General features: G+C 45.1%; 1 protein-coding gene across 1 annotated transcript in view; it reads left to right on the forward strand.

The window, feature by feature from the left end:
• The window catches only part of PAMR1 (peptidase domain containing associated with muscle regeneration 1), a 38,026-nt gene that overhangs the window by 5,141 nt on the left and 6,427 nt on the right, over positions 1–26,458 (forward strand). The window contains exons 3-8 of the mRNA XM_066583497.1: positions 1,129–1,257; positions 7,802–7,916; positions 14,268–14,485; positions 14,854–14,961; positions 21,096–21,308; positions 25,269–25,335. Of these exons, the coding sequence (XP_066439594.1) occupies positions 1,129–1,257; positions 7,802–7,916; positions 14,268–14,485; positions 14,854–14,961; positions 21,096–21,308; positions 25,269–25,335 (850 nt within the window). The remainder of the gene's footprint in view (positions 1–1,128; positions 1,258–7,801; positions 7,917–14,267; positions 14,486–14,853; positions 14,962–21,095; positions 21,309–25,268; positions 25,336–26,458) is intronic.

Genomic DNA, 26,458 nt, shown 5'->3' on the forward strand with positions numbered 1-26,458 from the left:
TACATGAATATAACTACTATAATACTGCCCCCTATGTACAAGAATATAACTACTATAATACTGCCCCCTATCTACAAGAATATAACTACTATAATAATGTCCCCTATGTACAAGAATATAACTACTATAATACTGCCCCCTATGAACAAGAATATAACTACTATAATACTGCCCCCTATGAACAAGCATATAACTACTATAATACTGCCCCCTATGTACAAGAATATAACTACTATAATACTGCCCCCTATGAACAAGCATATAACTACTATAATACTGCTCCCTATGTACAAGAATATAACTACTATAATACGGCCCCTATGTACAAGAATATAACTACTATAATACTGCTCCCTATGTACAAGAATATAACTACTATAATACTGCCCCCTATGTACAAGAATATAACTACTATAATCCTGCCCCTATGTACAAGAATATAACTACTATAATACTGCTCCCTATGTACAAGAATATAACTACTATAATCCTGCCCCTATGTACAAGAATATAACTACTATAATCCTGCCCCTATGTACAAGAATATAACTACTATAATACTGCCTCCTATGTACAAGAATATAACTACTATAATACTGCTCCCTATGTACAAGAATATAACTACTATAATCCTGCCCCTATGTACAAGAATATAACTACTATAATCCTGCCCCTATGTACAAGAATATAACTACTATAATACTGCCTCCTATGTACAAGAATATAACTACTATAATACTGCCCCCTATGTACAAGAATATAACTACTATAATACTGCCCCCTATGTACAAGAATATAACTACTATAATACTGCCCCCTGTGTACAAGAATATAACTACTATAATACTGCCCCCTATGTACAAGAATATAACTACTATAATACTGCCCCCTATGTACAAGAATATAACTACTATAATACTGCCCCTATGTACAAGAATATAACTACTATAACACTGCCCCCTATGTACTAGAATATAACTACTATAATACTGCCCCGTATGTACAAGAATATAACTACTATAATACTGCCTTATATGTAATGGTCGTTCATATATTCTTATTTAGTCTCTATAATTGACTGAATGTTGGTGATTTTGACTCTTTCATAACACTTTTGTTGTTTTCTAGGATGCACTATATTTGACAACTGCAAGTCCTGTAACAATGGCTCGTGGGGCGGTACTCTGGATGACTTCTATGTGAAGGGCAAGTACTGCTCGGAGTGTCGGGTCGGCTGGTATGGTGGAGACTGCATGAGTAAGTAGTACCAGTAGCCCGATGACTCTCTGCACTCCATGTCTGTTGTGTTTTCTTAGAATGTGTTCACGTGCACCAAAAAACACCCTGCGAGTGTAAAGTGCCTGACTAGTTTTTGTGTGACTTCAACATGGAAAATGTGGCTGATCGACCGTGAACGGGTTATTCCTTATTCAGCTTCCTGTCGCGGCTTCTCCAGTTAATACACGGACATGTCTAACATGTGTGAACCTCTCCGGCCGCAGTCCAGGAGTAAGAAGATACTTGGATTTAAAAATTCTTTGAAATGCATGATGGTCCTAGATCAAGGACATAAAAAAATGTAGCGAAGCTGAAAGAAACGCTGTAGAGCCGTGTTTGCCACACTTAATACTGTGTCCACTTGTGACAATCCCTGTTGTTTGTAGGAGACCCCAATAATAAACTGATCATGGGTTATGTTACTGCTAGGATCCCCAGTGATCATCTGTAATCTGTGTAGGAATCCTGAATGTTCAATTCCCCTGCAGTGCCACCACAGGCAATATGAAGCATTACACAGCTTTAGATCCCATCCATCAGCTGATCATCCGGCCCACTGTCAAGTACAGCAGGCCTGACATCCTGCCATTATCATCAGCAGACAGGGGACGAAGTGGGAGCACCGGCCTCACTTCAAATTAAATAAATGGGAGTGCCGGCCTCACTTCAAATGATATCAATGTGAGCGCTGTGCTGCTATTCCACTTCCTGCCCAGCACAGCACATCAGCAACAAGAGTGTAGTGGCGCCCCTCCATAAATGTTATATGTCTGTCCTGTGTCAATGTCTTGTTAGAGTCTTATTTGTGGAATGCATCAGGTCATGTGTATTGGATGTTTGCCGGACTGAAGGTACCCTGTATACTTGACTTACGTGAGGAGCTGAAAGGGATAAGTGTTGGCTTGTCATGGCGGCACTTACGGACTCCTTTTTCCCAGAGGGATAACACATAGCCAAGGACAGAGCAGGATTGCAGGACACCTTCAACAACCCTGGGATATGGAATGCCAATAAACAGGATGAGGGGGGTAGTAGTTGTTGTCACGGGTGACACCACCGTTCCCACACACTGGTATGCTACACGGCGGAAAATAAACAGACACTGCTGTATAGTACCCTGGGTCCCCAGGAATGGTTAGGGCCCGGTATAAGCTTTACTTGAATGAAAACAATGGTGTAGGGCAGTGTAGACGTTTAACTTTACAGTGCAGGTAAAATTATGTGCTGCAGAAATTAGACTTTAACCCTATTAGACTGAAAGATGCACGTGTGTAAATGAAGCCACAGAATGGCAGTACCTCCACTCCGCTCTCATAGACTTCTGGGTGGGTGTGACAATTATTGGGTGCACCTGTACACGGTAAACCTAATTCTGGACGGCCGTGTAGGAAAATCAGATAATCAAGACGTGTTTTAGTACCTCTGCACTGGCCTTGTCAGGGGAAGTGATTACTTACAAAGCTCTCTTTTAGGCTTGGGCTCACTCCACTCTCATTCAGAATGCAGCTGCTACGGGATATCTCTCCTTCTCCTCCATCTTCACCACAAGGAAGCTGAAGGTGCTTCCATGCGGCTTTGTGTTAGCACTCTCTCTTGTGTCAGGCAAGATGGCACTCTCAGTGAAGATGAATTCCGGACCTTTTCCTGCTCTCACGCACTCCTATTTATACCCTCACTTATACCACATGACATGACAGACTGATAGATTTACAGGCAGGCAATGATTTTATTAAGAGTTAACCTCTCAAGCGCCGCAGCTGTGCAACACACACACTGGAGATAACAAGACAGGCTTGCACAGTGCATCCACATGAGACTAACATGTATGACATTTATGGAGGGGATCTGGATGATATTGATATGTGCCTGAGATATATGTGTTTGCAAGGATGCAATGAGTAGTTATCAGGTCAGAAGGAGAGAAGTAGAAGTCTGTCAGTCAGGAAAGAAGAGTAAGGTCTGACAGTGAGTGAGCTTCACAGACATCGGGCATCGGTCTGCTTGTGGAGGGAATGGAGGAAGCCAAGCGACTTTCTTATCCTTGGCCTGGGCCCATTCTACAGACAGAACCAACCTTCCCAGTTCTTGTTCAGGAAGTTGCCCTGTGTAGGAACTACTTTATTTCATCGGGAAGATCCTCCGCAGAGGACGGAACGGTGGCGTCACGAGTGACAATCGGACTTAAGGTAACCCCCGATCTCCCCCAGCAGTAACGTGGTCGGGTCCCAAGCTACATCCAGGGAAGGAGATGGTAGAGCCCCGTGACAAGGTCTTTATCTACCTTGTTGTATCCTCGGCTGTGGGCCCGCGCCTCAGACGCTGCAGGAACAAGAAGTGGAATAGCAGCATGGTGCTCCCATTAATATCATTTGAAGTGAGGCCGGCGGTCCTACTTCCTCCCTTGTCCGCTGATGATGATATCCGGCTCGAAGATCAGCTGATGGACAGTGATCCTGATCGGCGGATCCCCATTCATCAACTACTGATGACCCATCCAGAGGTTAGGTCATCAGTTGAAAAAAAGAGCAGAAAACCCTTTTAGTAGGCTGCCACTTCTTGACGTGGATGCAGGCGGAAACACGCCGTAAGTTCCGCATGTTGAGTTTCCCCATTTACAGAGTTCAATCCTCCTGCGCCACGGTTTTAAAGGCAGATTCTGCATTGAAAATTCCACCGAGGAATCCGCCCTGTGAACACACCCTCAGGGCTCTTTTACACGGGCGTCTTTGTGCGTGTAAAATTTACGCACGGACTGCGCAGAGAGTAGAACTCATTGATTTCAATGGGTTTGTTCTCATTTCCCTTTTTTGCGCGCACATTTCTCGTGCATGCAAAAAAATAGGACTTGCTCTATATTTGTGCATATTTGCGTACCAAGTGTCCCCATAAAAGTGGAAGCCTATGGGAGCTGCCGGCAAGGGGAGGGGGAGGGACTTTAGCAGCGGCTCACACTGCTAAACTCCCTCCAACCTCCCTCCCCCCTCCCTTTGCCGGCAGCTCCCATAGGCTTCTATGGGAGCTTCTATTGCTACGAACAGCCGGAAAGGGACCACAAAAAAAGTTGAATAGTTGGCGATAACAAGCAATCAGCTCCTGTGATTGGTCGCTGTCGCCCAGTGCCCCGCTAGTTCTAGCACATTGAGTTATATTACATAACATACTAGAACAACCTCGGCTCTGCTACATCTGCATACAAGTTATGGAGGAAATGTTTCCTAATTTAATGTGATGACTTATTTTCTGTTTGCTCTTATTTCCTGATAATTATGCCCGCTCGTGTGTGCTTACGGTAACCCGCGGGCCCGGTAATGTATGCGCTGCGTCTGCCCAATGCACACAGCACCCCTGTTGACTCAACCCTCCCTCCGTCCCCCTCTTTATACAATGAAGCACTTTCTCTGCAGGCAATTAATTAGACTTTTTCTCCATCTTGGCCGGGCAGAAGGATTTTTTAATTACTGTGCATTCTAACTGCTAATTATGCTTGATCAGGCCGCTGGTTAGTCTGTACTCCGTATGTGCTGGCGTGGGATGAGAGGCGGATCGGGAAGTTCTGTTCCCGGGACCGCTCCTGCATCTGCCCGTCTGCTCGCGCTGGCACGTCTCTGGGCATTAAGTAAATAGCTGTCATTATTCCATCACACACACAAAAGCGCAAATGTGTAGCACGGCACAAAGCGTCAGTAAGGAGGCGTTATGTTTTTTGTTTAACCCCGTGGAGGACTTTGGGTCTTAAAGGGGAATTCCAGTCCAAATCGTCTTCAGACACAGTCCTTACCTAAAGTATTTGGACCACCTATCAGTAGAATGGATCGTGTCTTGTTAGCATGTCACGTGTCCTAGACCACGCTACATCAGATGTAGACCCTTGGAGGTGTCCATGTGGTTTGTGATGGGAACTGCCGGCATTGGATATGCGGGTTATGCCGCTGCACACAAGCCGTCCATCCTGAAGTGCAATGCATTAGTCCGTCTACAATGGTGCAAGGAGCGTCGTCATTGGACAGTTCAGCAATGGAAGAACGTTCTATGGGGTGATGAATCGCACTTCTCCGTCTTCACATCAGATGGAGGATCCTGGGGAACGCCGCCTGCCTGAGTGTGCTGGGCCAACAGTTAAGTATGACGGAGGATCTATTACGGTCTGGGGATGTGTTACGTGGCATGCTCTTCGTCCGTTGGTTGTAGTGACAAGAGCCATGAACATGGAGGTGTACGCTGACATTCTAGACAATAATGTGCTGCTGACAATGTGGCAATACTCTGGAAATGGTCGGTCATACTTACAATAAGTCAACACACCTTGTGACAGACACGTTGATTTGAGGTTATGGATGTTCCACCACCTGAACCCTACTGGACATCTTTGGGACAAACTAGAACATGGAGCTAGTAAATATGAATAGCGTCCATCTTCTTCGAGAAATCACCTGACATTTGCAGGATGGATGGAGGGAAATACCAGCTATCAAATATTAATAGAAAGTATGCGAGGAAGAGTATCCGATGTCATTAGGGCCAAAGGAGCCCCACTAAGTATTAACAGATGGAAATAAATAATGCTTGTGATTCTTGCTCAGGGGTCCGATCACTGTTGGTAGGATCGTGTATTATTTTGAGCCCCCACCCCCTATAAATCACCAGTATGACACAAAAACCGAAGGCCCTGACATGCGTTGGTTCACTGCATATCCCTGAATGTGCATTTCTCAATTATCATTAACATCCGTCGTTGAACTCAACTTAAAAATAGCTGCGGAGCGCCGGAGAGCGGCATCTGCGCCGCCGTATGCCTCTTTTTTTTCCAGCGATGTAAATGAACTTTGGTGGCTGTAAGTAAGGCCGATCTTTACGCTGCAGCACAGCTGTCACACTTCTGTTGTCAGTTCCCTGGGAAACCGTGTGTGATGAGAAGCGCGGGGGGCCGCTATCACCAGGGAAGTCTCCGGGAATTTGCTGTAAATGCATATTTTTGGGTTGGGGTTATTTATAGTCAAACCATTCATGAACTGCAGCGTTAACCTCACACACGGCGTCCCTGAGGGCTTTAGGAGGATGCAGCGAGGTAATAGGCAGCGTTCCTGGGCTCTTCTGTATAGTAGTACCGGTTACCATGGCAACAGCCCGGAAAAAAAAAAATTCCACAACAGCAACTTCTCCTTTTTTAATTTTAGCAGCAGGAGATGAGAATGGAAAAATATGGGGAGGCCCTTACATGCTTCAATGCTGGAAGGCTTGTAGCTGACTGTGACATGAAGGTTATGGACATTGTTGCACTTTATACAATGTATCTTTAACTTAGGGGGGGGGGAGGGGGAGAAGGGGGAATTCAAACTACGCCCCATATGTGCAATATAATTCCTCGTTGTGTATAGTGCGAGGTCCCTGCAAATGTGTTCGCAGGAATATGACTCCCACTACATACAGGGTGGAGTCAAAAAGACGGATCCAGCGCTAGATGTCGATACTGGCGTCCTACAGTGAGATAACATCGTACTAGGAAGGGATGGATGCGCTACATAATGATATGGCGCACGGGCTCCTGGGGGCCCAGGGAAACAAGGATTTCAATTTTGTGTTGTAACTCAAACACAATTGCAAAGTTGAAGAATAGCGAGTGAGAAGCAGAAATCCGCTTTCCGCGCGTCTCTAAGGCCTTATTGGCACAAACGCTTTATCGCAGCGATGTTGCCGTGATAAAACGTCGGCTGAAAATCGCGACCATCTAAGGCATTGGATTCCAATGGATTCGTTCTGATAGGCGATTATCCGGCGCGTAAAATCAGCCAGCCGGAAAAGATAGCGCGTACGCTGCGGATTCCGGAAAAGAAAGGTCTTGCCCTTTCTTTTGACCGCAATGAGCCGGCAGCTCCCATAGAAGCCTGACTACACCTTTACATGCAGAGTGATCACCCTACAAATGTGACCGCCAACGCATTCTTTGCACCTTTTATTTAATGCACCCTGCAATGTGACCCCCCACGGCGTGCCATATAATCCCTATGTTGTGCCAGTGAATGTAATGACCCATCTACATTGTAGTGGTCCTCCTATGATTGTGACCCCTCCACCAGAAGTGCAAAGACATGTAGTGATGTTGCTCCCAGAACTAATCAAATTCGTTATAAAAAGTCCCAAACATCCCAACTATGACGGAGGTATAAAGTTATGGTTATTCTGTTACCCCCCCCCCCCCCCCCCCCATCACCACCAAACCCCACCCATACATGCATCGAATTTGGCATATAAAAAGGAGCCAGTCTCTCTGAAACACCATTATCCGTACAGAAAGATTCACAATAGCGTTCTTTATCTTTTTTTATGTCTTCTTTTAACTGTTTATATTCCTACATACACAAAGTAGTACCCTGATGTGACCAGTAGAGGGAGCTCTAACACATTGCAATGTGTTGTAACTGCTGAAGACAATGACCTGAATAGGATACTGCTGTTTTAATTTGATTGTTGTATAATGGACTATGATGGGTTAAATGACTGTTTTCTTTGTTTTCCTCTTCTATAGGATGTGGGGAGGTGATACAATCCGCCCGCGGAGAGATCATGATGGAGAGTTACCCGTTTAATGCTCAGTGTGAATGGAGCATCCAAGTGTCACCTGGATATACTGTAGAGCTCAGGTAGGGACACAACGGACATATTTTCTCATGCACTTGGCGCCTTAAAGGAGACGTTCACCTTCCAGCGCCATTTCACTGAAGACAACATCTGTATGGAGTTTGGCTTCCTATGAAATTGGTCATAGCGTGTATAAGATTATGCGCTCTACTGGCCAATGATATGGTGAAAATGTCTGTACTGCGCCGCAAAATATGTTAGTGCTATATAAGCAATGGAAATTCATATACACATGTGCAAAAAAAATAAGTTAACCCTTTGTAACTACACTGAAGTCACAATTACAGACACTAAATAACACACAAATACAGATAGTTGTATCACCCATGACTTTTTTTGTGCATATTGAGTAATCATGCTCAGTACGGAGAGAAAAAGTAAGTAAACCTTTGCGTAAATGACTTCCCCAGGAGCTAATTGGAAAAGGGTTAGGGAAATGGGTTTGCATTGCGGGTTACACAGGTGCTTTGCCCATTAAATAAAGGCACATAAAGCCTGGATACTGACAAAATCAGTTCTTCTCAATAAAGGTTGGTTATTGTCACCCATGCCCCAAATGCAAACAACTTCTAGAAAGTCTCAGAAGATGTCTTATAGAGATACGTGAAATTGGAAAAGGCTACAAAAGTTGAAGATCTGCGTGTACATCAATCCACAGACAAATAATCTACAAATAGAAAACATTCAGGGGAGTTACTACTCCCCCTAAGAGCAAGCGTCCTGTTATATCACGCCAAGAGTCATCCTGAAATAGGTGAGAAAGAACCCTATAGAAGACTCTTCAGACTGCAGGAACCTCTGCTCATCTGTTCACTATTAGAGGAACACTGAACTGGGATGGTGTTCATGCAAGGACACCACAAGGAAGCCGATGTGGTCCCAAAGAACATTGCGGCCTGTTCCAAATTTATCTGAGACCATATGGATGCGCCAAAATGCTTCAGGGAAATGTTCTATGGATGGATGAGACTAAAGTGGAACATTTTAGCTCAAATGCATAATGCTATATATGGAGAGAAAACAGCAACGCCAAAACCTCATCCAACTGTGAAACCTGGTGGAGGGTTCATCATGGTTTGGGGCTATGGTTGGTGTATGGGACATCATGGTTTGGGGTTATGGTTGAGGAGGGATCATGGCTTGGGGCTAAGGTGGAGGGGACATCATGGTTTCAGGCTATGGCGTAGGGGCATCATGGTTTGAATACATGGTGCAGGGCACATTATGACTTTGGGCTGCGATGGAAGGGCATCATGCTTTGGGGCTATGGTGGAGACAGCATAGTTTGGAACTGTGGTGGAAATAGGATCATGGTTTGGGGCTATGGTGGAGGGGCATCATGGTTTGGGGCTATGGTGGAAAGGTATCATGGTTTGGGGCTATAATGGATGGGGAATCATTGCTTAGAGCCATGGTGAATGGGGCATCATGGCTTAGGGCTATGGTAGAGGGGCATCATGGTTTGGGGTTATAGTGGAGGGGACATCATAGTTTCGGGCTATGGTGGAGGGGCATCATGGTTTCAGGCTAAGATGGAGAGGCACATTGGTTTCGGGCTATGGTAAAGTAGACATCATGGTTTGGAGCTAAGGTGGAGGGGCCATCATGGTTTCGAACTATGGTGAAGTAGGCACCATAGTTTGAGTTTATGATGGAGGGGCATCATGGTTCGGGGCTATGGTGGAGGGCACATCATGGTTTGGGGCTATGGCAGAGGCAACATCATGGTTTGGGACTGTGGTGGATGGTGCATGATGTTTTGGGGCTGTGGTGGAGTGGGCATGATGGTTTTGGGCTGTGGTGGAGGCATGATGGTTTGGAACTGTGGCAGAGATAGCATCATGTTTTAAGGCTCTGTTGGAGGGACATCATGCTTTGGGGATATGGTGGAGGGGCATCATGGTTTAAGGCTCTGCTGGAGGGACATCATGCTTTGGGGATATGGTGGTGGGGCATTATGGTTTGGGGCTATGGTGGTAGGGCATCATGGTTTGGGGCTATGGTGAAAGGGCATCATGGTTTGAGGCTATGGTGGATGGGGCATTTGGCTTAGGGCTATGGTGGATTGACATCATGGTTTGGGGCTATGGTGGATTGGCATCATCGTTTGGGGCTGTGGTGGAAGGGCATCATAGTTTGGAGCTATGGTGGAGGGGACATCATGGTTTCAGGCTATGGTGGAGGGGACATCATGGTTTGCGGCTATGGTGGAGTGGGCAAGTTGATTTGGGGCTGAGGTGGAGGGGACATGATGGTTTGGGTCTATGGTGGAGGGAGTATCATGGTTTGCGGCTGAGGTGGAGGGAGCATCATGGTTTGGGGTTGCTTTGCTCCTTGGGGCCTGGACACATTGGGGTCATTGAGGGAACAGTGAATTCTGAGGTGGATCAAAAGATCTTACATGGGAATATAAGGGCCACCATTACACAAGTAAAAGAGGAAAAGGGAAACAAGGAACAGGATAAACTAAATTACAAAGTATTATTAGAGATTTGCATAATTATTTTTTTGCATTATCTTCTAATAAAACTTTATTTCTACAATACAGCAAACTCCTTAAAACTGAAAGAAAGTAATGTCATCGGTGGCCTGTATATACGTACAAGGTTGGCTGAGTGTAGCGGTTGGTGTAAGAGAAGAAATGGCCTTTCATGTGTTTTTATATTTCCATTAAGCCAAATGACTGTAATGGGAGATCCTTCAGTAAGTGCCCCGCCTCCCTCATCATCCCATTATACCTTCATTATAATAATCACCCTAATTAACCAAGTATAATAAGTATGAGCTATCCTGGAGGCCATTATACAGGTAATAGCCGGGGCCTCCGTGCTAGCGGGAGAACATATTCATTAACTGTAAAGAGCAACGTACGTCATATAGTCTGGATTATTCACATTACACACTAGCCTACAAAAGTATTTGAACCCCCTATCAGTAGAATGGATTGCGTGTTATTAGCATGTCACATGTCCTAAACCACGCTACATAAGATGCAGACCCTTGGAGTTGTCACTGTAGTTTGTGATGGGAACTGCCCGCTATTGGATATACGGGTTATGGCGCTGCACACAAGCCGTCCATCATGAAGCGCAATGCATCGGCCCGTCTACAGTGGTGCAAGGAGCGCCGTCATTGGACAGTGGAGCGATGGAAGAACGTTCTATGGAGTGATGAATCCCGCTTCTTCATCTTAACATCAGATGGACCTACCTGGGTGTGGAGGATCCTGGGTATTCTGCCTGAATGCGTTCTGCTAACAGTTATATACGGCAGAGGGTCCGTAATGGTCTGGGATGTTTCGTGGCATGGTCTCCGTCCGTTGGTTGTAGTGACAAGAACCATGAACACGGAGGTGACCCTGACCTTCTAGACAATAATGTGCTGCCCACAATGTGGTAATAATCTGGGAATGGTCGGCCATACTTCCAACAAGTCAACGCGCCTCGTCACACATGCAACGCTGTTTCATATTGGTTTGACAATATGGATGTTCCACGATTGGACCGGCTACACAGAGACCCAACCTGAACCTACTGGACATCTTTGGGACAAACTGGAACATCGGGTCAGGAAATATGAACAGCATCCATTTTCTTTAAGAAAACTTGCCAGACATTTGCAGGGTGAATGGAGGGAAATACTATCAGATGTTAGTAAACAGTATGCCACAGAGAGTATCTGATGTCATTAGGGCCAAATGAGCCCCACTAAGTATTACCATATAGAAATAAGTATTACTTTTCATTCTTGCTCAGGTGTGCCATTACTTTTGGTAGGAGAATGTATATTAGGTTCGGACCTTTTGGCCCCATTGATATCATTAGAGTCCTGTACGTCCTCCACCTGTACTGTTGGTGGCTTCACCGTATTCAGGTGGCAGTCACCTTTCCTTTTTTATCATGGTCAAGTAGCCCCTGGAGATGGGATGGGATCATCCCCATTCCTATACCACCTCTCTGCACCCATTTGGAGCTGCATAACAGATATATCTGTCTATAGGGGACCACATCCATGAGATGTACAACAGAAGGACATATATACCAGAAGAAAGGGGCCCCATTCCAGGTTGGTCTTGTTGCCATTTAGATGCCCACAGGTGCTACAATGTTAGCAAACAAGGATATGTAATTACAACATGAAAAATGGAAGGGGCACCAGGAACGGGCGGTTGGGACTCATTCATATCTATGGAGGCTTCATCCAAAGCCCTCATTGCAGATCTCTGTCACTTCCGTTCAGTAGCCTGAAGGCTACAGTTTCTGGCGTAAATTATAGTAAAACTGATAGGCCAATAAGGTCACTCCCACTTTTGTGCCTAGTCCTGCCCACTTCAAAAAAAATGTTGTGGCTCAACACTTACTCCTCCCCCCAACCTCCTAAAAAAAACCACAATTTTGGCACTTATGCCAAAACTGCAACTTTTTCGTTCTGGAATTCTGGTGCAAGTGATATATGCCCCACTGTGTATGTTGTGTACTGCAGAAAGCTTAGGGGTCATTTATAGAAAGCTGAGACTGTAAATAAAAAACATATACTTTACCACTAGGTGGCGCTTACAAATATTGTAATACCTCTGTCTGAATAAGGGTGCATTGCACGTTGTGCCACTAGGGACAGCACTGCTAATAACAGCACTCCGTGTGGTCAGGCAAGGTATTGCAAATAGCAACTGACAATATCTGAAGAGTTACAATGATATAGTCGTACATCTGTGCACTCCTGTTCTCGTCAATCACATTATACATTAGATTGGTTGATTCTACAGGTCAGCTCCATACTCTACCTAGGAGGGAAGGATGGTTTAAGTATTTTTCAGGCTCTGCTCCAGTTAGACTACAGGTCTTCTTACTGTACTTACCTTTGCTGCTGTTAATTAGACATCTCCCAAGTAGTTGCGCATAGTGTTAATGATGACGAGTATGAATTATTAAGTGTCCCTGCTGAATCATCTCTTAATATATGGCGCAGTGAGGGAAGATTAATAACGTGCCGGCCGCCCGGGATGCGACACGGAGATATGAGATGAAAAATGATGGCAGCATCAGGTCCCCAGGTCCGATCCGCGCCGAACGGAATCTCACTTTTATTAAAACGCAATATCTATTGAAATTCATATGAACTCAGCGGAGACTTGATTGTGACTTCACCGATCATTTCTCATATTTTTTTGGATGATCTGAGGGTATTTTTAACCCTTCCGTGTCAGTGTGGACTGGCGCACTCAGGACTAAAGCAGAGAACCCTGTCAAGAGTCGCCTGTATGATCATCACTTTTATCATCAGGTCATCTTATGGTCCTGAATTCTTAATATAACTTTATTGCAGTTGGAGCTCCAGTTTTCTGATACAGAACTCCAAAACTTCTCACTGAAGCTGCCATTAGGGGGAACTAAAGAGCTTACTTCAGACTGTTTTATGATTAAGCTCTATGTATAAATAGTATGCATTTAGCTCCTAAGCTCCCCCTAGTGGTGTCTGAAGGCAGCCAGAATTTTTATTTTAAGAGTGGTACATTCAAAAAGCGTTTTCCAGAACTAGGATATTATTGACCTATCCACATGATAGGTCATCAATAGTCAATCTTTGGGGTCCGCTGCTTGGGATTTCCGAAGACCAGCTGTTTGAAGAGGATCTGGTACTAAGTCGAGCCTCTTCTTAGGCAAGTGATTTTACCTGGCCATTCTGCAGCCCAGTCTCATTCAAATAAATGGGATTGAGCTGCTATACCAGGCCCGGCCACTATGAAATGTACAGCACTGTTTCTTGTATGCAGTGAAGTGGTTATAGCACTCTTCAAATAGCTGATTGGCAGTAATCCTGGGTGGTGGATCCACACTGATCCGGATGATAGGTCATCAATATCCCAAATTCTGAAAGCCCCTTTAAATAAAGGTCGTGGTCTGACCACTGGATCACCCACAATCACAAAAAGGAGGTCCCTGTGAATGGAATAGCAGTTGAGCATGCTCCATTCTTCTATATGGGACTGGAGTTGTCTTCAGCAGTCCCATGGACGTTTGTTCTCACAATCAGCAGGGGTTGTTATCACATATAATAAGCCTTGAATAACTACTCTTCATTATTATAGGGGTCCAGAATTAGGAGAACATGGCTACTTTTTTCCAGAAACAGCACCACACCCGACTATGGGTTTGCATCTGGTATTGCAGATCAGCTCCATCTGAGTGAACGAAACTGAGCTGCAGTACAAGACGCAACCTGTGGACAGGTGTGGCGCTATTTGTAGAAGAAAGTAATGTATTTCTACTGTAATCCTGTACAAACCCCTTAATAAACATGGCTGCCTACAGTTCTGCACATTGCCCCTGATGTGATCTTTTTTTGTCGGCCAGGTTTGCGATGATAAGTCTGGAGTTTGATTACATGTGCCAGTATGACTACTTGGAAGTCCGAGACGGCGACAGTGTGGATGCTAAAATCATCAAGCGGTTTTGTGGGAACGAGCGGCCACCATCCATCCGCAGCTCAGGGAATGCTCTACATCTTCTTTTCCGCTCAGATGGGTCTAAAAACTTTGATGGGTTCTACGCTACCTTTCAAGAAGTTACTGGTAACAGTTTTACTACTGAACAGTATATCTGTCCTCTGAAAGCATCATGTCAGGTGTATGAGGGCTTAAAGGGGTTGTCCTCTTTGGACAATACGTATTTGTTAGAAGGGTCCCTTAATGAATGGATGATCACAGGGTGTCCCACTACAGTTATTCCCCGAGACCAGCTGTAATCTGTTGGTGAAGCCAGTCCAGGTATTTGATGTGTTTTGGCTCAAGCACACCTGATGCAACTAATGAAGCCATTGATTAGTTGCATCAAGTGTGCTTGAGGTATGCTTGATCTTACCTTTAGACCTATTGATATATGAGAGAGCAAGGTATTCCGGGTAATTCATCTAAATTCTGCGTTATTGTATGTCTTTCAGCGTGCTCCTCTTCTCCATGTTTTCATGATGGGACATGCATTGTGGAGAAAACTGGAACCTATAAGTGTGCTTGTCTGGCTGGATATACAGGAAGACACTGCGAAAATGGTGAGAGCTGAAGCATTAAACTGCAAACACTCATTTAGCGTTCCCATCAAGCTCCGACCAACAAGAGGATGGGGTGCATTGTCTTGCCTAAAGGGGAACGCTACTGAAAATGCATAATTATCCTATTGATTCACTATCCGGTCCCATCGTACTGCTTTCAAATAAATCTCAGCTAATTCCAATAGACCCCCAATGCCTTTAATGGAGTCGGTCGGGGTTCCAACGAGGTTTCAGTATCGTGTGATGGCAATACAGGCTCATATACACTTTTATTTGGAAGCAACCACTTACATTCCAGATTCCCATATACTATGAAGTCAACTAAGGGTAAGACCCCATTTACACTGACAGATGATCACTCAAAAGTCGCTCAAATGACAAATGAGTGACAATTTTGAGCGATCGTCTTTGCATAGTCTATAGTAGCTAACTAGCTACTTAAGAGCTATGCAGGCGGAGCAGGCCACCACCGCTATCTCTCGGCGAATGATACAGCTGTTTTCCATAAGCAAACAGCTGTATTGTTCTCCACGATTGCAGCTCGCGTCCCGCTGTGAACTACCAGCGGGACGCGAGCTGAAAGAATCTTACCAGCGCTGCTGACTGTGATAACAGCCTGCACCGCTGATAAGAGTTCATTGCTTAATTCAAGAAAACTAGAATTGAGCTAGGAACGACTTGTGCACGAAAACTGCATGATGTCCGTCCAGTTAGACCCAACGATTCTCACTCAAAAGACGACTTTGAGCAAATTTTGAGCGAGAATTGCTGGTCTAAATGGGCCTTTAGTCTGGCAATCTGTCTACTAATCTGTTTTCTAACACATTACAATATCCTGCTGGCGTTAGAAGAAGCAGTTTAGTAGATTGCTGCTGGTGAGCTGAGCAAATTTGACTCTTCTCCAAAAATCGGACTCTTTCCCCCTAATTTGCATACAGAATAGGAAAACGTCAAACGAAGATTATAAAGCTACCGATGCTCCTACAATACATTGTTTAGTGCTATTGAATTGACTGTATCAGTGCTATTACAACATTAGCTTAGATTGCATTGTGAAAACCCGATGACTGGTTCCCTTTAATGCCCCTGTGATGTCAGAGGGGTTTCTAGGTCCCTCAGTTTGTCTCAGTTTGAGGACGTTCCATCAGGTTTCAGTTGTTGTTTCACAAAGCAATGCTACAGGCTGCAGGGATATTTTTTCATCCACAAAAATGGAAAACCGACATAGCAGCCTTCCATCTGCACACGTTAGTTGCCATTGAGGAACAGATGGCATTTAAAAGTCCTGAAAGTCCACAATGAGCTTCAGGTGTCATGGCAGCCCTCATGAAGGCGCCCAGGACGCATATTTGGTACTTCAGCCGCACTTAAGCGGCGCTGCTGATTAGAGCCACCTGATTGGCTCTTTGGCACCACGTGACTACACTGCGTGCACGCGGATTGCCTTAAGCAGCTGTGCACAGACCCCCCTTTGCAGATGTGCACGATTGCTACTTAGGGTTAGGTTTAGGGTTAGGTTACGGTTAGGGTTAGGTTTAGGGTTAGGTTTAGGGTTAGGGTTTAGGGTTAGGGTTTAGGGTTAGGGTTTAGGGTTAGGGTTAGGTTTAGGGTTAGGTTTAGGGTTAGGGCTAGGGTTAGGTTTAGGGTTAGGTTTAGGTTTAGGATTAGGGTTAGGTTACGGTTAGGGTTAGGTTTAGGTTTAGGGTTAGGTTTAGGGTTAGGGTTTAGGGTTAGGTTTAGGGTTAGGTTTAGGGTTAGGGTTTAGGGTTAGGGTTTAGGGTTAGGTTTAGGGTTAGGGCTAGGGTTAGGTTTAGGGTTAGGTTTAGGTTTAGGATTAGGGTTAGGTTACGGTTAGGGTTAGGTTTAGGATTAGGGTTAGGTTACGGTTAGTGTTAGCACGGATGCTTAAGTGTAGTGTGTAGTGCACGGCTGCTTAAGGCAATCCACGTGCACGCAGTGTAGTGACGTGGTGCCGAAGAGCCAATCAGGTGGCTCTAATCAGCAGCACCGCCTTATAGCGGCTGAAATACCAAATATGCGCCCAGGGCTGCTTTGTACGTTTGCCTATTAAGCCCTTCCAGGGCAGGTTGCCTGTCAAAATATAGTATAATGCAATACTGATGTCTTGCAGTATATTGTATAAGCAAGCAGTCACAACTTCAAGTCTCCTATGGAAACTAAAAAAAAAATTTTTGTTACAAAAAATAAACATTGAGGGCGGCTTTTCATGGGCGTATGTGCAATTGTGCGCACCTTAGTGCAACTTTTTTGCGCTATGAACGAGGCTTTTTTTGTGCATGTATCAGCGTATTTTACTGTACCTTTTTGATCAGCAGGGCATGCGTTTTTGCGCCCGGGACACAAACGCGCACCGCTTAAAATGCTTAATTCATCTAATAAGTTCCAGTGCGCAGTGCAGAGAATGTCGCGCCGGCGATTGACACGGATCCGCGTTAATTTCAAAAATTGACATTTCAGAATCGCCGCGGGATGGATGGCTTCCATTTACTGCAATGCCAGGCCACACTAGAATGGACATGCTGCGATTTCCCCCCGCGAGCGGAAAATCGCAGTCGACTTCCGCCGGTGGGCATGGAAAAGCCTTTTGCATAGCATGTCTATGGGCAGTATTTGCCGCGGGATCCGGAGGTGCGAATATGGCCGTGGGCATTGGGCCTAAATGGGGCCATTGAAAAATACAACTACTGCAAAAAAAACAAGCCCTCCTGTAGCTCTGCTGTCAGGAAAGGAGAAGATGAACGCACAAAACCGTCTGCAACGGGAAGGGGTTAAAACGGAGATGTAGAGGGGCCGCTGATCCAGCGCCAGCGCAGCTCATCGTGTATTCTGTAGGACCTGCAGCTTGTCTACACATTGCTGGTGATTGATGCTTGGTGTCACAGTAAATATACTGAAGACGCCTTATTATCCGGGATGGACGTTCACCGTGATTTGTTCTTCGCGTTGCTTCACCCGATGCCACATGTGGGAATAGAGGAGTGCGAGATGGATGGAGCCCAGAGATAGAAAGTACTGCACGGTATATAAAAATGATATACGCTGAAGCAGGCTTTATGTAATGTATGCCTACCAGGGCATGCTGGGACATTTAGTTCCTCCATTGGGTTGTCAGTATACCCAGATCAGAAGAAAAGTGTCTTAAAGGGGTTGGCATATAAACACGATTGATCACTTAGCAAGGATGGATGATAAATGTATGACCGCCGGGGTCCGACCCCGCTGATCATGAGCATCGGGGTCCAAAGACTCCAATGAGGATGCAGCGGCGGTCGCGTACGTGCGCTAACGTTCATTGCAGCAGTTGACTATTGCCTATGGACAGTGAATGGACTGGTAGTGCCCATATGTGACCATCGATCCATTTAAAGAGGGGGCTAACTAGCCCACCGGAAGCTTTAGGCCCCTTTCGCACGGGTATATTTGCACGCGCAATACGCAAAGATTAGGACCCATTGATTGCATTGGGGTGCGCGAATGCATGTGCAATAAGCAAGGAGGTGCGCGATACACTGTCATACCGCTGGAAGAGGAACACGTCTGGAACTCATTGGACTAATCAGTCATTTAAATTGGAGCGTCTTTATTTGCCGGGCGCAAAGGAGCGTGCCTTGTGGGCGCAAAAATTACACTAAAATACGGGAGCAAAAAAGGCTCATTCAGTGCGCAGAAAAGGTGCGCCGAGGCGCGTGCAAATGTGTGTGAAGGGGCCTTATCTCCATACTGCACTGGAATGCAGCAGGAACAGCCGACTGATTGACTTCTTGTACGATTTATGAGGACAGGGAGTAAAGTGCGTTTCATTGTTAATGATGAGGGAACATGAACATTTCGCGGACATTTTACTCATTTATCCCGCAATCCGGACGTTCTGTCACTTTCGTCTTCGCTCATTATAATTGAATTTTTGATGTGCACATTTTTAGCTTCGCTCATTTTTGCTCCCGCAGATCACAGCTCAAGGTTTTTTTTCCTGAAGTCACTTGAGAATTAACCTGAAGTCTTGTGTCGCTTTGTGTTTAATGTGAGGATTTGGCGCAGCGGGCGGATTTTAAAATAACCTGCGTTTATAATATTCATATTGCAGCAGACTTTAGAAGAGTTGGAGCATTAAATAGTCTTTTTTTCTGTGTGAGAGACACTATTTTGGTGCCGCGACCGTTGTGCATATGTGTTAGTACAGTCTGAGGCTTATTTTGCAAAAGGAACAGATAGTACTGCCTCCCTGTCTCTCCCTGTAAATGATATAGGTACAGATAGTACTGCCTCCATGTCTCTCCCTGTAAATGATATAGGAACAGATAGTACTGCTTCCTTGTCTCTCCCTGTAAATGATATAGGAACAGATAGTACTACCTCCATGTCTCTCCCTGTAAATGATATAGGAACAGATAGTACTGCTTCCTTGTCTCTCCCTGTAAATGATATAGGAACAGATAGTACTACCTCCATGTCTCTCCCTGTAAATGATATAGGAACAGTTAGTACTGCTTCCTTGTCTCTCCATCTAAAGGATGTAGTTACAGATAGTAATGTTTCCCTGTCTCTTCCTGTAACTGATCTAGTTACAGTTAGTACTGCCTCCCTGTCTCTTGCTGTAAATTATGTTGGTACAGATAATACTGCCTTCCTGTCTCTCCCTGTAAATGATGCAGTTACAGTTAGTACTGCCTCCCTGTCTCTCCCTGTAAATGATGCAGGCACAGATAGTACTGCTTCCCTGTCTCTCCCTGTAAATGATGCAGTCACAGTTAGTACTGCCTCCATGTCTCTCCCTGTAAATGATGTTGGTACAGATAGTACTGCTTCCCTGTCTCTCCCTGTAAATGATGTAGTTCCAGTTAGTACTGCCTCCATGTCTCTCCCTGTAAATGATTTAGTTACAGATAGTACTGCTTCCCCATCTCTCCCTGTAAAGGATGCAGTTACATATAGTACTGCCTCCATGTCTCTCCCTGTAAATCATGACGGTACAGATAGTACTGCTTCCCCATCTCTCCCTGTAAATGATGTCGGTACAGATAGTACTGCTTCCCCATCTCTCCCTGTAAAGGATGCAGTTACATATAGTACTGCCTCCATGTCTCTCCCTGTAAATGATGTCGGTACAGATAGTACTGCTTCCCTGTCTCTCCCTGTAAATGATGTCGGTACAGATAGTACTGCTTCCCTGTCTCTCCCTGTAAATGATGTAGTTACAGTTAGTATTGGCTCCATGTCTCTCCCTGTAAGTGATGTAGTTACAGATAGTACTGCTTCCCTGTCTCTTCCTGTAAAGGATGTAGTTACAGATAGTACTGCTTCCCCATCTCTCTCTATAAACGATGCAGTTACAGTTAGTACTGCCTCCATGTCTCTCCCTGTAAATGATGTTGGTACAGATAGTACTGCTTCCCTGTCTCTCCCTGTAAATGATGTAGTTCCAGTTAGTACTGCCTCCATGTCTCTCCCTGTAAATGATTTAGTTGCAGATAGTACTGCTTCCCCATCTCCCCCTGTAAAGGATGCAGTTACATATAGTACTGCCTCCATGTCTCTCCCTGTAAATCATGACGGTACAGATAGTACTGCTTCCCCATCTCTCCCTGTAAATGATGTCGGTACAGATAGTACTGCTTCCCCATCTCTCCCTGTAAAGGATGCAGTTACATATAGTACTGCCTCCATGTCTCTCCCTGTAAATGATGTCGGTACAGTTAGTACTGCCTCCATGTCTCTCCCTGTAAATGATGTCGGTACAGTTAGTACTGCCTCCATGTCTCTCCCTATAAATGATGTCGGTACAGATAGTACTGCTTCCCTGTCTCTCCATGTAAATGATGTCGGTACAGATAGTACTGCCTCCCTGTCTCTTCTTGGGAATAGAACGTACAGGCTTCATACCTCCTGCTATTTAGGGAGTCCTGATTCAGTCTCTTTTATTTGCTTATACAACATTAGAATTCAAAGTACAATCTTCCTGATAGTGAACCAGTGATCACGAAGCGACGGTTTCTTATATTTATCTCCTCCATATAATTTTCTCCGCCAGTCATTATACATGATTCCGCTGTATTACTCTAGTGTTACCACATTCAGATATTCTTCGTTACTTATATGGTCATTTCCACTCTTAGTTATAGAGGAGAAGAGCTGCACAGATCCGGGACCACCTCTCAACGGATATAGGAAACTATCTGAGCAGGGGGCTTTTACGTATGGGAATCGGGTCAAGATCGACTCCACTATCAACTACTTCTGTAACAACTCGCATGTCCTCAGTGGGAACCAGGAACGGAAATGTCTCGAAACAGGTCAATGGTCTGGGAAGCAGCCGGTCTGCATTAAAGGTAAAGTGTTTAAAATTTAATTGGCTATACAATGAATTAATCTAGCAGGTCTTTACACTGACCACTTTAAGCTCTAATAACGGACCATACGATCGTACGACCATACGTCATTGCTGGGCTGCAGGACAAATACGGCAAGTTGGACAGCTGTTTGTCCTTTCACACGGCCAGGCAAACCAAAATTCTAGCGAGTGCTCTTGCCTGACAAAGGGGCTGGGCAAAAAGCCTTTTACCGTATTGCTTGCGTGCAAGAATATGAGAAGTTGGCCCAAGTGCCTGTAGGGGGAAACAAACATCGGACCCTCGAGTCTTGAATAGCTAAACGCAGCACCTTAATTGGGAGACTTGATTGTATGAAGCATACATACCAAGCTATGGGTCTCCTAGGCTAAGGAGGTTCATTCCAGGTTGGCCTCATCACCAGTTCAATGGATGGTGGGATGTTGCACAGTAGTAAGATTTCTACAGGAGCCACAATGTTAGCATACAGCAAGGTAGAACTAGACATCAGGACCTTCTATCCCAGGTGGTTAGGACTGTGGTGATGCTTAAGTGATCCTTGGGTTTTGGAACAAAATTTTGTCCCAGAACTGGAGGGGCAGGGGGTACATTATCTTTTCTGTAAACCCTCTGATCCACCGGTTCCAGGTCCTGTTTTCAGCCGTCCAAGATGACCGACACTTGTCTTGCTTGGCCAGGCAATAGAGCAGATTTTTACAGAATCAGATTGGGTCAGCTCAACCTGATTTTTACCAAAAATAGCTGAAATATAATGGAAGAGGAGAGTCGGTTGTTAACACTGTTGCCTTGCAATGCTGGAGTTCTAGGATCAAATCTTTCAAACTCCATGCAGATGTTGTCCTGGATGAGATTGGACCCCAGGAATCAATCGCTGTAAGGCAACAGTGCTAACCACTGAGCTACATTCATTGAAGGGGCTCCTCCTCCTCCATCATCAGCATTAGGGACCTTCTGCAGGCCAAATTAGTAAACCCAATTTTCGTTCCCATTGCCTTTAATGAGAATCAGGGTCAGGTTGTTCCAATTCTCAATTATTTTTGGATAATTGGGCCAATCACACCCGACTCGATTATTTCAATAATTGCTCACTGACACCCACTTCAGACTACCTAATCTCCATAGTGCACTGATAGTGTTAGACTACCAAAACACTATACCTGCTATCTGATTGGCCATGGATGGTCATATGATCAACACTGGCCAATCAGAGAACAGTGTGCAGTGTATTAGGTAGTTAGAAAATTGCTGCAGCCATCTTGGATGGCCAACAACAGGGCCTAGAACTAGGGAGGGTTGGTAGAGAAGAACAGCTGCAGTTCATATACTGTACCCCCATCCCCTTCTTATCCTGGGACAGAATTTTGTCCCAAAACCAAAGGATTAAGGAACTCCTGAAAGTAGAATGTTACTCCACTGGCGGGAAGTAATCTGTTAGAAGTTTAATGAAGTTTCTTGCTTCTCCCTTTGAGAACACAAGTCTCCCTGCATATAACCGTGTTGTATATGAGTAACAGGCTGTAATTGACATAAGTGGATCCCCGCGAGGGACAACATTTTTTTGCCTTTTACATGGCTTGCCCTAAAGTAGATCAGATTCCAGCACACAGCTGGTTAACGCCCGTGGCGCTGACTCTCTCCGGGTGGTTCCTTTATCCGGATTACACATCTACAGTTAGACAAATTGGAAGTGGATATTTTCTGAGTAATTCCATTTTCATTTCAGGGTAATAGCTAAATATAAGCTGAAAAATATGTTTAAAGAGCAACTCCGGCCCGAACTGATAATAACATTAATGGCACAGGATGCGGCCCTAAGTGACGTGCCGAGGAAATGAGAAAAGAAAATCACTAAATATTCCACTCCCATGATGCCTCACAACAGAGTCCGGAATTAAAAGGGGATGCGCCAATATGCACAATCCTCTCAGGATGCCAGGCCAGGGGCGAGCAGCTGATTATTACGAGTCCCGTTCCTGGCACCCACTGCCAACAGCTGGGGCCAACCAATCCTATCCCCTGCAGCAGATATGTAGTATTACAGAATGGCTATCCCGTAATACCAGGACGGCACAGAGTCCGCCAGAATGGGAGCCGCTCTTACAAGAGTAGACTATCCTACCAAAAGTAGCTGAGTACCTTAGCGAGAATCACAAGGATAATCCCATAGGGTAATACTTAGTGGGGCTCATTTGGCCCTAATGATATCAGATACTTTCCGCATCCTACTTTCTAGCAACTTCTGATACACTTCAGCTGGTATTTCCCTCCATTCATCCTGCAAACGTCTGGCGAGTTCTCTCAAAGAAGATGGACGCTGTTCATATTTCCTGACCCAACGTTCTAGTTTGTTCCAAAGATGCCCAGCAGGTTCAGGTTGGGACTCTGTGCAGCTGGTCCAATTGTGGGACATCCATATTCTCAAACCAATGTAAAACAGCATTGGATGTGTGACGAGGCGTGTTGACTTCTTGGAAGTATGGCCGACCATTCCCAGAGTATTGCCACATTGTTGGCAGCACATTATTGTCTAGACTGTCAGGGTCACCTCTGTTCATGGCTCTTGTCACTACAACCAATGGACTGAGACCATGCCACGTAACATCCCAGACCATGACAGAACCTCCACCGTACTTAACTGTTGGCACACCACACTCAGGCAGACAGCGTTCCACAGGCTCCTCCAGGCACGTCCACCTGATGTGAAGATGGAGTAGTGGGATTCGTCGCTCCATAAAATGTTCTTCCATCACTCAATTGCCCATTGACGATGCCCGTTGCACCAGTGTAGACGGGCGGATGCATAGTGATTTATGATGGTTGGCTTGTGTGCACCGGCATAACCCGTATATGCAATAATGTGCAATGTCCACCACAAACTACGGTGAGATCTCCATGATTTACAACAAGTGACATACCAACAAGACACAATCCAGTCTATGGATTGGGGTGTCCAAATACTCTTGGTAGAATACTGTAGCTCTCCCTTGTGGGTCAAAGAGGGGGTTCTGACTGGGGGACCCCACTCTATGTCATTCATATACCACAATAGAGCATATGAAGAAGGGCTGCCTTTTTGGAACAAGTGCTTTAACATTCCCTTCACCTTGGAAGAGTATTCTCCTGCACTCATTCAAGTCCTTGAAGACATTGGATACTGGTTGACTGATTCTGGCAGTTTTGGGTGAATCTGCTCACAATCTGATCTTCATTAAGGGCCGAGGTGTATGATTGTTTGTAGATCCTAACAAAAAAGGCTGGTTTTGCATATATGTGCCAGTAATACGGATGGGATGTGTGATTTGGCCTGACCATGGGTCTATTAAACAGTACTCATAGTCCAGGAAACTATGATATTGTTAATTCAGGTCTGCAGAATCACAGTCAGGTCAGGACATAGCGATAATCATTTTGTGCAAATGCTTCAATCCTTCACTCTTCGGCTGAGCGATGATTTTTAGGTGAGCTTAAAATCCATTGTTCAGAGGGAAAGAGATAGCAGGGACCACATGCTGTTTTCTCCAGGGGCACAGCTGATTACATTGTATTCAGCTGACAGCCCCCAGCAGCCTGTGTGAACACAATGCAGCTGAGCGCAAAGTCCAGACCACATGCTGGGATTTGCAAACAGCTTCTGGAGGCTCATTTACATGCAAATGAAGGTAATAAACTGCTAATGGACATTAGCAGTTTATGCAAAACGATCACTAAAACTGTCGATCTTTCAATTGTTTGAAAGATTGTCTTTGCATGTAAGTGGGCCTTAGGAATCTAAAGCCCATGACCTTCCACAACCCATCCAACAACTTAATATTCAAAATGGGCCTATCTATGGTAATACCGCCATACCGCTACCACATGTTTGGCGCCTGTAAAGGGCAGCATGATCAGATAAGACGGTCGGTCATAAGTAAACCTGATTTTCTCACGTCTTTGTTTCAGCTTGTCGGGAGCCCAAGATTCCTGATCTGGTACGTCAGAAGGTGCTGCCATCGCAGGTTCAGTCACGGTGAGCTACTACACCCCCTGTCACGGCCCTGAATGTTGTAAGCCGTCTGCATCTACTTACTAAACCTCAAATTCACCATTAGTAAGTGGAAGTATTATCTTAAAAAAAGCGGATTGTGCATGTTAAAGATAATCCCGTCTTATGTCATCCATTTGGTGACTTGGTTTCTCTATATAATCCATCCCTGTCTTGGATGCTAATGTGATCCTCTGATGGACAATAGGGGATCAGATGTAATGCAATGAATGGAACGAATGGGAAAATGACGCAGAAAGCTGATTGGCTGCAGCTCTGGGGATATGCTAATTTGCAGACACATGATAAAAAGTGTATTAAGTATCTCGTTAAAGGGCCACTTTGAAGAAAACACATTTTTCCATCCCTGCCCCCTCACCTGATTGCCTGTAACACTCTGAAGGGCTCCTCTGTGTATTGCAGCCACTTCCCTGTAGTGCAGCCCCCTGTCTGATGCTTATCAGGCACCAGATTTTTTGCTTTCACTTTCAATCAATCCCGTGATGCATCAGCACAACATTAGCTGAGGCTATACCATTTCTGCCTGCTGGGGGGAACAGTTTAATTATCATTACATTCTATATTCTTCTAAATAAGCTACAGCCCATAACTTTAGAGTCAGGAGGATAAGCTATGATCTCCTCTATTATACCTGTGTGATCATCATCAGCAACTGTGATAGGAGTGTCAGTTTCTATGGTAGATCCACGTAACAGCATCACACAGACTGAGAATATGACTAAAGAATGAATACATAACCCCAAGGAGATCTGAGCTGGTCAGAATTGAGATCACATGACCCTCTGTGGAGCCGTCTGAGGACCCTCTGTGGAGGCTCAGATAGTAAGGAACAACTAACCAAGATTAGACTAGCCGACATTAAATAAAATCACCGAAGTGGGCCCTTTAAATTGACGGTGCTGGCCAGTTATGAGCTATGGATGGTCCATCCTCAGGGTAGGTCATCAATAGCAGATCAGTGGAGATCCACCAACTTGGGGCCCCCGCTGATCAGCTGTTTTCCCGGCCGTTGAAATTGAATGGAAACTTGGACTGCAATACTCAACCCGGGCCACGGCAGTAGCAACGGAGCAGCCAGGTGAACAGC

The sequence above is a fragment of the Eleutherodactylus coqui genome, chromosome 11 (genome assembly GCF_035609145.1).
Source record: "Eleutherodactylus coqui strain aEleCoq1 chromosome 11, aEleCoq1.hap1, whole genome shotgun sequence".
In the NCBI taxonomy this organism is placed as follows: domain Eukaryota; kingdom Metazoa; phylum Chordata; class Amphibia; order Anura; family Eleutherodactylidae; genus Eleutherodactylus; species Eleutherodactylus coqui.